General features: G+C 40.6%; 1 protein-coding gene across 1 annotated transcript in view; it reads right to left on the bottom strand.

The window, feature by feature from the left end:
- UBR5 (ubiquitin protein ligase E3 component n-recognin 5) overlaps nt 1–13,499 on the bottom strand; it is a 94,925-nt gene that overhangs the window by 42,985 nt on the left and 38,441 nt on the right. Inside the window, exons 17-25 of the mRNA XM_045287206.1 lie at nt 12,333–12,476; nt 12,128–12,239; nt 11,715–11,869; nt 11,246–11,443; nt 7,013–7,223; nt 5,942–6,068; nt 1,753–1,904; nt 1,211–1,306; nt 713–836 (exon numbers count right to left, since the gene is read on the bottom strand). Of these exons, the coding sequence (XP_045143141.1) occupies nt 713–836; nt 1,211–1,306; nt 1,753–1,904; nt 5,942–6,068; nt 7,013–7,223; nt 11,246–11,443; nt 11,715–11,869; nt 12,128–12,239; nt 12,333–12,476 (1,319 nt within the window). The remainder of the gene's footprint in view (nt 1–712; nt 837–1,210; nt 1,307–1,752; nt 1,905–5,941; nt 6,069–7,012; nt 7,224–11,245; nt 11,444–11,714; nt 11,870–12,127; nt 12,240–12,332; nt 12,477–13,499) is intronic.

Genomic DNA, 13,499 nt, shown 5'->3' with positions numbered 1-13,499 from the left:
GTACATGTGCTACTTGTATTTGTGTAGCATCCTACTCACCAGCTTTGTTTATGCATATTTTCATATGTGCCTCGACCATTTACTTAGCTACTGGTTTGGCGATAACTTCATTAATTCCATGACTTATTTTTACTAGTGGGTCCTAGCATTAAAGTAATCATACATTCTTAAATTGGGCGATTTTCATGCAAAGCTTAGCTTAACAAAGGTTTAAACAAACACACCACTCTTATCTCCCTCTCTCCCCCTAAAAAAACACCCCTTGCACTTCTTAAATCTTTCAGGAGAGTCACAAATGTATGTCGCAGTTTCAGAATCAAGAGATAGACCAGGGTTGGAATTCAATCTTATTAGCCACTTCACTAATTTGAGACCACAAACAAGTCTGCTTCTTCAAATAATAAACACTAAACTAGTAAAATTTTGTCAAGATCCTGAGGTGACAGTGATATAATGACCATCTATGGATCTTCATGTGTGAAAGCCTAGCCTGTGATCTTTTTAACAAGTCCCCTTAAAGGTTGGTTTGTGTCTCTGTGGTGTATACCACATGAAGTTATGACGGCCTTTTTCCCTGAAAACAATGCTGGATCCTGATAAACAATGTGAGATTCACGTGATTGTTGTCGACATACTACAAGGAATCTCAATTTAATCAGTTACAGGAGCTGAACGATTTATCTTCATGTAAGAAGTAAAGTCCCCCACTTACTTGGCAGAGAGGAGTTCTCGAAGGTAGGGCTGCAGGACAACACTGTCACATAACAATTTTAATATAAAATGAGCATTTGCCTTTCGATCCTTGGATTCTACTACAGACGGCTCTGTGGAAGGGCCTGCAAGCATTTGATTACAAAACAGAGTAAATAAGACAAAGTAAAATGTTCTGGAATAATATACTAGGGATATAAATTAAACAAACCGTTAGCTAAGAAAAAAAAAATCTCTGGGATTAGTAATAAGCCATTAACTTCATTACAAGGAATTTAAACACATTAATGTATTTTACAAGCCTATTTACAAACGTAACTAACATGCACATAACATTTTCACTGATCTATATATAAACTATACATCAAAGAATAAGATGCTTTTCAAGCCAAGAAAAATCTACTTGAGATAAAGTGAGACCCTGTAGAGACCCTTAAGCAAAGTGTACCTTTGTATTCCTTCCAAACTCCTAGGCAGAGAACTCGGAATAGATTCTCACCTGGGATGGTGGAGGTGCTTGGTCCTTGACCGGTGCCAGTCGCTGCTGTGGTAAGAGATCCCACAGCGGGGGCCAGGATAAAATCAATGTCACCATCTTTTAGTAAACAGAACAGTAGGATGTACATCATTATAGACAACATATTCCTAACATGTTCTCTTAACTGGCCTTATAGCTTTTCACTGCAAGCCAAAGGTCAAATAAGACAGAAGTTTACAGTGAAAACTTCTAAACTACTGAGAAGAAATCCATTAGGTAAATCAATGACTTAAGATATGCTTAAGAAAGTATATCTAACGATAGCTTCTTTCCCAGAGCAAAATTTTAATATTCCTGTAAGAGAGGAGTGCTAAAGTTTCTAAAATTTTAATTTTTAAAGCAAAGGTCTCAAACCAAAATTTTATAACTTTTATTCAAATAACTATGATGCTACTTTCAAACATTCCAAATTTCTAAAAAGTCCATTAAGACATTCAATTTCTCCTTTTTCAAGACTTTGTCTTCCTTCTTTCTTAAACACTGAGTAAGAAAACAGATCTTACCAGGATCCATTGCAGGGGGATCAGGAACCCAACTCGGGGGGGCTATGGGAGGTGAAACTGGGTCCTGGTGGTCACTGGATGAAGCTCCTGCCTCATGTCTGCCCAAACCAGCAGCCCTCAAGGAACGTCGCATCATTTCCCGTAATCTCAAACTAGAAGAACAGGGACAAAAACCAGAGCTCACTAGGACGTCCAAACGTGCCCAGAACTTCTCATCCTAGAAGACCAAAGCTTATTCTACAAACACACACTCCAGGCAAGGGAAGTGAAGCACAAATGCCAATTCTGGAATCACCGAGGAAGCCAGTGAAGGATAGAAATGCAACTGAGAGCTCCTGCCAGCCAGTTCAGCACTAAAATCACTCAACTTAGCTCCCACAAACACTTAAGCACAGGGAACAAGAAGTGTCGTGAAGATGATAAAATAAATTGTATCCCCTCACATGGTTAAGATAAACGAATAGCTGAACATCAAAACCGAAAATTGTTTCTGTCCTATGCTTATAATCAGTAAGAATAAAGCTTAATAAAAGACATCAGGAAACATACTGATTAGTACAAAACCAACATTTTTAGCCTCAAAATCTGCAACATTTTAGTAATCCCAGACACCCATTAAATCCCTGGGCTATGATCTCAAAAACAATGAAACTAATATTCACACAGAGTCCTTTCTAAAATAAAGACCAATTTAGATTTTTTTCAAAATACAAAAGAGAAGAAGGTTGGTTTTTCTTTTAATTTTTTTAAAACAGTATAATGTGCATCCCAAAGAAATTAATAAATGAAACAGGAGCTTGTATAATGTGATGTTAGTGTCTGGGCATATTTTTTTTCCCTCCTGCTATACTGAAAAAAAAAAAGTGTGCACAAATGTGCACATTATCAAAAAGAAACAATCACGAACAAATACTTAAGGGGGACTGATAATTCCCTGCACAAAAACCTAAACCTCAGAATAAAAGCTTACAAAGACTACAATGATAGCACATGAAGAATTAACAGCACTTAAGAGGAAGCAAATCAGGCAAATCCTTTCACTCAGCTACAATTTTAGAGCCTCTAGACAGGTAGAGTAAAAACTGCATTCTACGGTCACATATGGAGCTTCATTCTGGAACACAGATTTAATCCCAAAAGTCTGGATATTTCTGACATGAAAGATCTATCACTTCTGAGCATGTTATACCTATAAATAAGCAATCTGGGGGGGAAATATTTAATTGTGATTATTTTTAATCCTAGGGCAAATGTGTTTTTGTTTCAATCCATTATCAATTTTACAAGGAAACAAATTAAACCTTTTACAAAATTTATTTTAGAGCCCACTTTCGGAAGCACGTTTCCTTTGAGGCTCATAGTGCTAGGCATTGGACGGCTAACCACAAGGTCAGTGGTTCAGACCACGAGCTGCTGCGCAGGAGGAAGATGAGGCTGTGTGGTCCTGTAAAGATCTAGAGTCCTGGAAACCCTGTTGGGTCATTATGAGTTGAAAATGACTCGATGGCAGTGAGCTTGCTTTGGGTTATGTACGATGATGCACTTTTGGAATATTCTGCAAAATAAAATTTAGTGACTCAAATAATAATAGTTATTGTAGTATTTACTATTACGAAGTATCTAAAACCAACATCATCTGTCTTCTCTCCCCCAACTGAGAAATTTAGAATCTAAGAGTTTAAAATGTGGAGGGGGAACAAGGCAGAGCGATTGTTTCCGTCAAGGCCAGCTCCCAGTCCAAAGACACCATCCAGAGAGAAAGGCAGACTCCTTACCAATCACGGAACACGCCAGGGGTTTGAGCTTGGCAGCAGCTCTATACACTTAATTAGCTAAATAGACTCTAAGTGTCCTAATGTGTCTTACTCACAGCAGAGAAAAATGAGCAATAGTTGGGGGGCATTTGGAATGACCTGAAACTATATGTGTGTACTCTGGGCTTGTAAGAGAAATGTTTATTTGCTTCAGGGTCACACACTTGATGCTGACTGGGCCAGGCAGGTACAGTAAGCCAGTAATGGACAGTTAGGTGTGAGGAGGAGAGTGCTGGCAAACCAGAAGTAGACAGGCCTATCTGAATACCTCCACATTTTAAAGGAAATGCTTTTTAACACTGTACAGACCAGAGAAAAGCAATGTGGCTATCCCCCACCCCTAGCTCATAAGAGTGGCTTTAGACTCAAAGATAATACACTGAGCCCTCAGGGTCCTCTTGAACTTGCAAATGCCCAACTTTGTTATGACTGAGTTAATTCAATATTAAATGAGGGGTCATTCCTTGTCATTTAGAAATAATTGTCATTAAACTTTTTTCTTCATTTGGTCTTGGGAACATGTTTAAGTACAATGCCCAGCTCCTCCATAGAGATTCTTTTTAAAAAACAAAAACAAACAAAAAAACAAAACAAAAAACAAAAACAAAAAAAAGAAAATTATTCTTCAAGATGTTGTACACAATTCATGAAGATTCACCTGTATCCTCAGTGGCTGAGGACAATACTGAGGAGATACCACCTTGGCTGCTAAGATTCAGTGTTTTGACACTTCTTCATAAAGGCTTGCCTGGAGTCATCGTATTTTCTGACAATATGGAAGAATTCAAGGATGATGTAATTTCCTCTTTGAAAGCACGTTATATCCATGCTACAGAAGCCTTAGAATCCAGTCATGTTCAAACACACCACTGTGACAAAAAAGCGAAGGTCATGTGTCTTCCAGATTAACAATCTCTAGAGTAAATACACCTGCAATCAGATGCATCAATCAAGCTTTCCACTAAATCTGACCTTTGTACTCAGGAACTAGTGAGTCACATAACACAACTTCTGAGTCAAATCATCTGAAGGCATTTAACAGTACTCCATTCAACACTGGGATTGCATCAGTTTTGAGCTTACAGCTCATGAATCCCAGCCTGCATACTCATCAAAGGGAATCGCCTAGAAAAATCCTTTGTAGGCTAGAGGAGGGTTTCACTTCAATGAAGCAGTCTGTAGACTTCCCACTGCCCAGCGTGGGTAGTAAGACTCCTGTGCTTTCATCTGCGCAGCCAGCAGCCCTGCATTTGAACTGGGTAAGAACACTGCAGTGGAATCTTCGGCAAATTCCTCAAAGGAGCTTACTCTGCAAATTATTTCTGTGAGCAACACATCACCCACTCGTGAAGCTCCTTTTAAGTCTTTGCCTTCAAAATATTCCTTACATGAAACAAGATGGCAGCACTGGCAATGGACCAATCATATCAGAGTCAGTCCAACTTGGTTTGCATCTGCTTTTTCCCTGAGGAAGTGAAATTCCTGAGATAATCCAGACACTACATATTTTGCAAGAACATTTCAGTTGCTTTCCACTGAAGACCAAACACTGTCTCTGCCTGCGTCGTCCTAAACAAGGACGCCGGTGGAAGTTCTGCATAGGCTACATACTGTTCTTGTTGTTTTTACATTCTCATGGTCACCCATAAGTAGTTATTTGATAAATGTCACTTCAGGATAGTTTTGAGGCCAGGAAAGCTATCAGCTTGGTAGCTAGCACCCTGGTGCCAATTGAAGGACAACCATTTTAAAGGGAGAAGTTGAATTTGGAACGGGAAATAAGCAAGGGATGTTCTCGTTTTAAGTAGGCTCTCCAATCTATCCCATTAGCACACAGCGAGCAGTGCTTCCTGTAATGGTCAGTCCGGAACCTGGAATTTTAGTTCTGTGGTGTCTAGAATAAACAGACTTTATCCTATAGAAGAGGCCTAGAACTTTTAAAACATCAAGTATTCAGAAAACAATGCACATCAGCCGTTTATTGATACATCTGAAAGAAATTGTCCAAGGAAGCCAACTGAAAATGGAAGATGGAGGTTCTGTCCAATTATCGTTATTGCTTGTTCTCCCACTAAAGAAAGTAGCTTCCTAGAAAGCAAGAACGATGAATTCAGAGCACATGCAAGGACTCAAGATTGAACTACGGACCTAAATCACCTCACATTGATGTTCTTATTCTACACTTGAGCTCTAATTAGACATTCCCAGAAAATTTCCCTCCAAGGTGATTTTCACTACTAAGAAAGGACAAAAAATAAATCAAATCAAAAGGAGCTGACCGCTTCATGCATATGGGAAAATAAGAGACACAGTTCTTCCTGTACTTGAATTTTATTTTTCCTCCAACTAAACTTTCCTGGTAAAAATCACATTACCTTCGGCTACTTGATGATCCAGCCCGATTCCCTGGGCCATTACTTGAAACAACTGATATTGCATTTGCAATGGCCTCTACAGCAGAAAGCCTTTCTGCAAACGTATTTCTTTCGGAGCGCTCTGCTTCTGAAATAGAGAAAAAATTTGGATCGATTTGAACTTCAAAAATGGCTACAAGATTAAGGAAAGGCCCCTTGATGCCAGCTGCTGTAAATTGTAAAGCCCCAAGGTACATACTAAATAGCCAATCCAGTAAGACTTCCTCCCCAGGGCAACCACACAGATTCAACTGGGTTCTGCTTTCTTCTTCAGCCTTTCCTTTCGGCCTCCCCCAGCAGAAAACAGGGCCATGGAGGAGCAGATGGAAACTTAATTTTCATTACCAAAGAAGGAAACCCAGACCCACCCTATCAGTATCACCGTTTTGGTTTCAGATATGAGTTACAGTCTACTACTGGTGGTTCATTCCTGAGATGACAGGAAAATGGAGGAACTGGCAAACCACAATGCACAAAAGGCAGCCATCAAACGCCAACAGCTGAGTCCAAAATAGGAAAATTATAAGTGACATAATTGCATTTTTAAAAGGTTTGGCATTTCTTTAGCCACCCAAAATCTTTATGGCAAAAACCTTGTGTGTATCTTAACTTCCTAGGTTATTTTCCCAACTACATTCTGAAAATTGGGTCAAACGCTGGTTTCACTTGCTAAATGATGAATAACTGTAGGTCATCTGCAATTATAAAGTGAGCACAGCTCATTAAGTAGCACATCTATGTACACAAGAGGGGGCGCTTCCAAAGAGTCCGCAGAGAATTCAAGACAGCAAAAAATAAACACTCTGATGGAAAAACGTGTTTGTGTCTGTGCTGCTACACCCACCCTGCCAAGAGGAGAGGCACATTTCTTTTTAGGAGCCAAAATGCCAAGATTTAAAAGACAAAAGATGACACATTTACACATCAATCCTTTAAAGTAATTTGCTTCTCTTTCCATTAAACACACATTACCCCAACTGGCTAAAACTTTTTGTATTTTTTTTTAAAGACTTCAAGAGTTCTTAATCTTACCTTCTTCTTCTTTAGTTTCCTTATTGCTGGTTGGAAAGCAAACTGATACACAAGCATGCAAAATATTTCGGTTTCCGTCACATCTATGGCTGATGAATGTCTGCAGCATCTGTAGATTTTGTTCTAAAACCACCGCTTGCTCCAAATTCATGAGGTACTGTCGACAGGCCTCATAGTCACAGCGCAGAATGTGTTGCATTAATGTTTGTTTCTGTGTTCAGACAAAAGGGGGGGGGGGGGTTGCCACACACAACTTCAATAATTTGATCGCATATTTTATACAACAAAATTTTCTCGTGGCCAGTACTATAGGTAATCAGCTTTGCCACCAAGGAGAGTAATGGGTAATGTAGCGAAAGGCTCTGTATCCTTTAAGCAGAGTATAGTCTTTGGGCATTGTGGTTAAAGCTATCAGTCCTTACCAAGAGTCGGTGGTTAAAATCCACTAGCCATTATCAGTAGAAAGGTGTGATAGCCTGTTTATAGCCTTGGAAATCATTTGGGGGCAGTTCTACTCTGCCCTATGGGGTCACAAGGACCAAGAATGGGCATGTTGGCAGTTGAGTTTCTGTGGCACTGAGGGAGATTACACAGCTGACAGCAACAGAAACGGGTTGGCAGGGCTTTTCCTGTATTTAACAACCACTGCCACAGTTGACCCTGGTTCACGACCAGCCTTGTGTAAAGGACAACCAAGACGTCAGCTTTCACAACACAACCAAGACGTCAGCTTTCACAACTCAGCACTCTCTTTAGGTGGGAAAGTAACCACATTCGCTGTACAGATGAATGGCTTTGGGGTGGCCAGATCTGGTCCACGGGGAGGAGTCTGCTGACTCCAGTTGATATTACATTCTTAGGTGGCCGTATAGAATCAGAACCCTATAAAGACCACAAACCCATTAAGAAAAGGGTACACATTTTCTTCCAGGCTTACTCTCACCCTCATATGCTATTAAAGCTACCATTACACAGTGATCCATGAACACTAAAAAGCCTTCAACGCCCCAGAAATCACGACAGAAGTAAACCCCAAAGGTGACAGCAAACGGCAGCACTCAGAACATATGATTAACTACCTAACTGAGAACAGCACGAACATTTCAAAAAGTTCGAGTGTTTTCTTCCAAATGTAAAGCTATGGTTATATTTAATGGACTGGGTATAAAGCATTAGTTTTAGAAGACAAATTGGTTCATTTTAACTAGAACTAGGAACTGGAAGCTGCAGGTGAGGAAATGGTGTGGGAGTTAAAAGGGAAAAAATAAATGTATTATAAAATTTGCTACCTCCTCCCTCCAAAATACCGAAATAGCTTCTCCTTTCCCCTAACCTAAGGGATCTGAAGGCCGGGAAGAGGAGGCCATTTCAGTACCCATTGTAAGTGAAATAAACTGTTTTCAGGGTGGAAGGAGACATTTTGGGTGGAGAACTAAGTATGGCTCTGAAGAAACCCCATAATAAGCAAGCTCCACTGTGGAGGACATTAGGCTGAGTGAGGTTGGTCAATCACAAAAGGGGAGATATTGTACGAGACCACTACTGTAAGGATGAAAACCAAGACAAAGACGTGCACACCAAAGGTAACAGACGTTGGAGGTTCAGCGGGGGCAGGGGTGGGAGGTGGGTGGAGCATGGGCTAGAGCAGTGGTTCTCCACCTTCCTAATGCCACGACCCTTTAATACAGTTCCTCATGTTGTGGAGACCCCCCAACCATAACATTACTTTCATTGCTACTTCATAGCTGTAGTTTTGCTATTGTTATGAATTGGGCGACCCCTGTGAAAGAGTTGTCCAACCCCCAAAGGGGTCGTGACCCACAGGTTGAGAACCGCTGGGCTAGAGCATTGCTAGGTATTGGCGTGAGTGTAAAGGAAGACAGAGGTCCATAAGAAGGGGAAGTGACGGTGGGAGAGAAAACAGACAGGCATTACAGGCATGGGGGCTGATGAGCAGTTTCAATGAATATAGAACTGATGGTCTGAAATATAAACCCTGTACCTAATTCACAATAAGAAAAGTAATTAATAAAGGAAAAGTTTCCAGGTTAAATTATGAGCCTGAGGCTACCATGTCTTCTAATTTTTAAAAGCAACGGAAAATTTAGATTTCAATTACAAATGCTGTGATTTTTAAATGTTGTCATCCAATCCAGAGCTATTTCTAGAGACCAAACTGTGGATAAGATGAACACTATGTCCATACACAAAAGCTTACAGGAGCTTTCCAAAGCACCTGGATGCAGTTCTACCAAGTTTGCTGATCGTCTCCAATCTGAAGGATAATGTGCTATCACAAAACCCACAGACCAAAGCCATAACCAGAGTCAATTTTGAGTCTCAGAAACACCAGAGGACAGAGTAGAACAGCCCCACTGGGTTTCCAAGACTACATCTTCATGGAAGCTGGCTGCTCCCTCTACCTTCTATGGTCTACAAGATCGGTTCAAGCTATCAAACTCTCAGCAGTAAAGGGCTTTAACAACAGGTTGATCCAATACACCCCATTTCTAAGTTTATTTTAAAAGAGGGGGAAACCCACAATCCATATTTATCCTGAATTCCTGATCTCACCCCCATTTCTCCTTCACTCCCTTTCATTGGGTAATAATTCATCCTAGCTGTCAGCAAGGACATAGTCAATATTCCATTCTCACCATCACCATCATCATACAGAGCAGACACCGCAGCCTCTTTGACATAGGCCCTTTTTGTTTGGCTACCAGCACACCACTTACCGAGTTTTCCTCCGCCCCTTCCTTGTGACCGAACCTTTCCTTGTCTGTTTGCTGGTTCCTCTCCATCTCCCCAGCATTTAAAACACTCGTAACTCAGTTCTTGTGCCTTTTTTCTCTTCCCTACAACCTCAATGATCCTATCCAATTCCCAAGTACATTTCTCCAATTGAGGTTTTTTTCTCCTGGTTTCCAGACTTAAACATCTAGCACTCTACTTCTCTACTCTCCATTTCCTCTTGAATATCTGACAGCAATCCTAAAATTAAAATACCTAAAACCAAACTCGAGTCTGCTTTAGCTACATAAGCCTCAGCCCAATAAATGGCAACTTTTATTCTTGCAAAACACTCTTTTTCCTGCAACCCTATTATTATTAAGCCACCAGCAAATCCTGTTAGCAAAACACATCTACTGTAGCTAGCATCCAATCACATCTCACTCAAACAGGCCACACCATTGTCCCCTCCACCTGGATTATTGTTAGTGTCCTAACTGGTCTAGTTTCACACTTAACTCTTAGTATTCTTGGCATATCCTTTGTAAACTACAAGTCAAAGAAGGTTACTCTCTGCAAAAGGCAATCCAATGGTGTTGCCTCTACACCACATAAGCCCCCGCCCCGCCCCCCTAACAATCTCAATATGGCTGAAACGAAATGCATCCTCTTTCTCTTCCTCACTTATTCTTCTGCCTATATTTTTCTTTACAATTAGACCCAAATCAGAAACTTCCTTTCATTTATTACTGACATCACATTCATTCACTAAGCTTTCTAGGTTTGAACCCATCCCTTTTTCATTTCTAAGCGTTCAAACTGTTTCATGTCTGGATAATTAATTAACTCTTTTGTCTTGCTTCTGTATTTTAATTGTCTCCAATCCTGGCATCCTACAAATCCATCCTGCAATGCAAACCATCTTTAAAAAAAAAAAATTTGACCATGCCATTTTACAACTTCAAACCTCCTCATACATTCTCCTTTACAGCTTCTTCATAGCTTTTAGAGTAAAGTTCAGGCCCCCGAGGTTAGTACACAAGGGACTACTACATAGTGGTCCACATGAGCCCCACCTTCTGGTTACATCTACAGGATATATACAGTCTCCCAACACATCATACAACTTCAGAAAAGCTGTTCTTAGTGACTGGAAACATGTCCCACATTCATTCCCATGTCCAGGGAGCCTGAAGCTCATTCATAAGATCTGTAATCAATTTAGTTTTCTCTAGACCTGGTCTCTAGACCGAACTCTCTAGCTCTCTACTCAGAGACACCTCCATGGCCACAGTCGGATTTAGATCCCTCTCCTTGGCGCGCTCACCCCATTGTGTATGCTGCCCAAATTATACTGCCATCACCAACTAACTTATCTCTCTGGTCCTGACACACGGTTAGCTCCTACATAGAGGGACAATGAATGACCACAACCTATGCAAGATTTTTCTTAGATTCTTAGACATGTCTTCTGAGTTAGTAGTTATAAACATTAATTACCTCTACAGCCATGATGATGATAGCAGCTTTCTTTTTGATTGTTGAATTGGCAGGAAGATTTATTAAAGAATGCACACCCATGCCCAGGCTACTAATCGGTGGAAGATCAAGCCAGTCAGGATCTCTTATTCCACCCATGCAATCTTTGGCCATGGGGTAGATAGTACCATTTCCATCTCGAAGAATAATAGGAGACTCCTAAAGTACAGAACAAACAACAAAGTCCAGCTCCTGATCAAAACTGTATCAATGATTGTTTAATGTATCAATGATTGTTACAACAAGTACTATACTTATTTTCAAACTGGATGTTAGGAATAATGACTTAACCAGGCTTCTAGCATTAAAACTTCTAAATTCTTCCATAGCTTAGTAACAGCTAAGTGCACATTCGACTCAAGACAGCATACAAACACAAAATGCCAATGCTGTTCTATTGCGTTATGAAAACAAAGATGAGCCACTGTACCTGTCCTGCAGTGAATATGGCCACATTCCTCTCATTCTGGCCAAGGAAAGCAATGCTGCTGGTAGGAAAATTATTTTCCTGTTCTGCTTTGCCTGTAGCAAGATCAAAGATACAATACCGTACCCAATTTCCAGTCTTCAAAACAGCATGTACACCTTTAGAAGAACATAAACAGAAGGAACAGGGGTTATACATCTTCAGTCATCTCCATTAAGCACCTGCCAAATTCTAACACCTCTGGCCACCTGTGCAAATTAATTCAAACAAATACACTTGACTCCATATTGTTATACACAGGAGACAAAAGCCGTCAAGGCCCCAAAGTGGTTTAATCTTCTTCCCATGAACTGCACAAGAATTACCAACAGAGAATGCAAGTTAAAGGTTACCCCAAACTATTACAAAATCTTCACCTTTGGAATCAACATTCACTGCTAATATTTCCGTTTTTTCAGGTATACAGAGTTTTTTAGGAGTACGCTGGAAACAGTCTGGAACTTTTGGCGTTCCACCAGTTTTGACAACCTGCAAAATGCACAAGAAATGATGCTCAGTCTTATCACACACTCACAAGGAGCCAGTACTCAAGTCCACCTGCTGCTGATCTCTCACACTGACCTGAAGTTCGTCGATTCGAAGTAACCTACAGTCTTGTAGGAGAGAAGAAGGGTCGGCATCTGAAGCAACACTGCTTTGGCAGTTGGAATTACTGGACGTCCCTGGGAATTTCACAGCAACATAGGCACCGTCCACTTTTAGCACCTAGAAGCACAATTAAATACGGTAAGCACTATGCAGAGTATACTCAATGAACTCAACAAAAAGAGGAGGATGAAAGGCACTTAACTGGACTCTGTTTCCTTACACGATCACCAAGGTACAAAACCGGACACACTCACCGAAGCTGTATGTTGATATTTGTACTCTAGGCTCACATTCTGGAGAAAATCTCAAAACCAAAGCCAAACTCACTGCCATCGAGTTGATGCTGGCTCATAGTGACCCTTCAGGGTAGGTAGTTAGAACTGCCCATATGCTTTTCTGAGACTAACTCTTTACGGGAGTAGAAAGGCCCATCTTTCTCCTGTAGAGCAGCTAGTAGTTTTGTCCTGTTAACCTTGCAGACTACAGTCTAATGTGCAACCACTAAGCCACGAGGGCTCCTAGAAAACACCGGCCAGTGATTACTCCATAAAAATATTCAACTATCAATAAAAAAAATTCAAGTATAACCCATGAAACCCCAACCTCCCTCTTATTGGAATAGTACTGTCCAACAGAACTTCCAGAAGGCATGTCCTTAATCTACACTGTCCCTTTGGGCAGCCATTAGCCAGTAAGTGGCTACTCAGCACTGGAAATTAAATGAAGGTGATTAGAAAGCTGGCTTTTTAAAATAAACAATATAAATCAATGTCAGGCACCACTTATGGGTAGTGGCTACCATCCTGGACAGCACAGACAGAGTGAGTGGTGCACAGCAGGGCAATCCCATGGCTTGCACACAGGCTGAGAGTCCTACCACGGTTCCTTAGGGCCTGTGTGCTTTCGGCAACATAAACTGCCGCTGTGTTTTGGTAGTCAAACAGAGGGAGGGCATATGAGAAAGGCTGAGTCTATACATGCTTCATTAAAGTACAAATGGAAAAAAGCATCACTTCTTAGGAAACTTTTACTTTATATATATTCTACAACAGTTGTAGCTTCATGTTTTTGTTTCTAAGTATGTGTGTGTGAACTCAATTTCTTGAAAGGCAAGACTATTTTCAGGATAAAGGGGAGACG

This window comes from Echinops telfairi, unplaced genomic scaffold, assembly GCF_000313985.2.
Source record: "Echinops telfairi isolate 266 unplaced genomic scaffold, ASM31398v2 ScPeMD7_1;HRSCAF=3_0, whole genome shotgun sequence".
Taxonomy (NCBI): Eukaryota; Metazoa; Chordata; class Mammalia; order Afrosoricida; family Tenrecidae; genus Echinops; species Echinops telfairi.
This window is presented reverse-complemented; position numbering and strand designations above follow the sequence as displayed.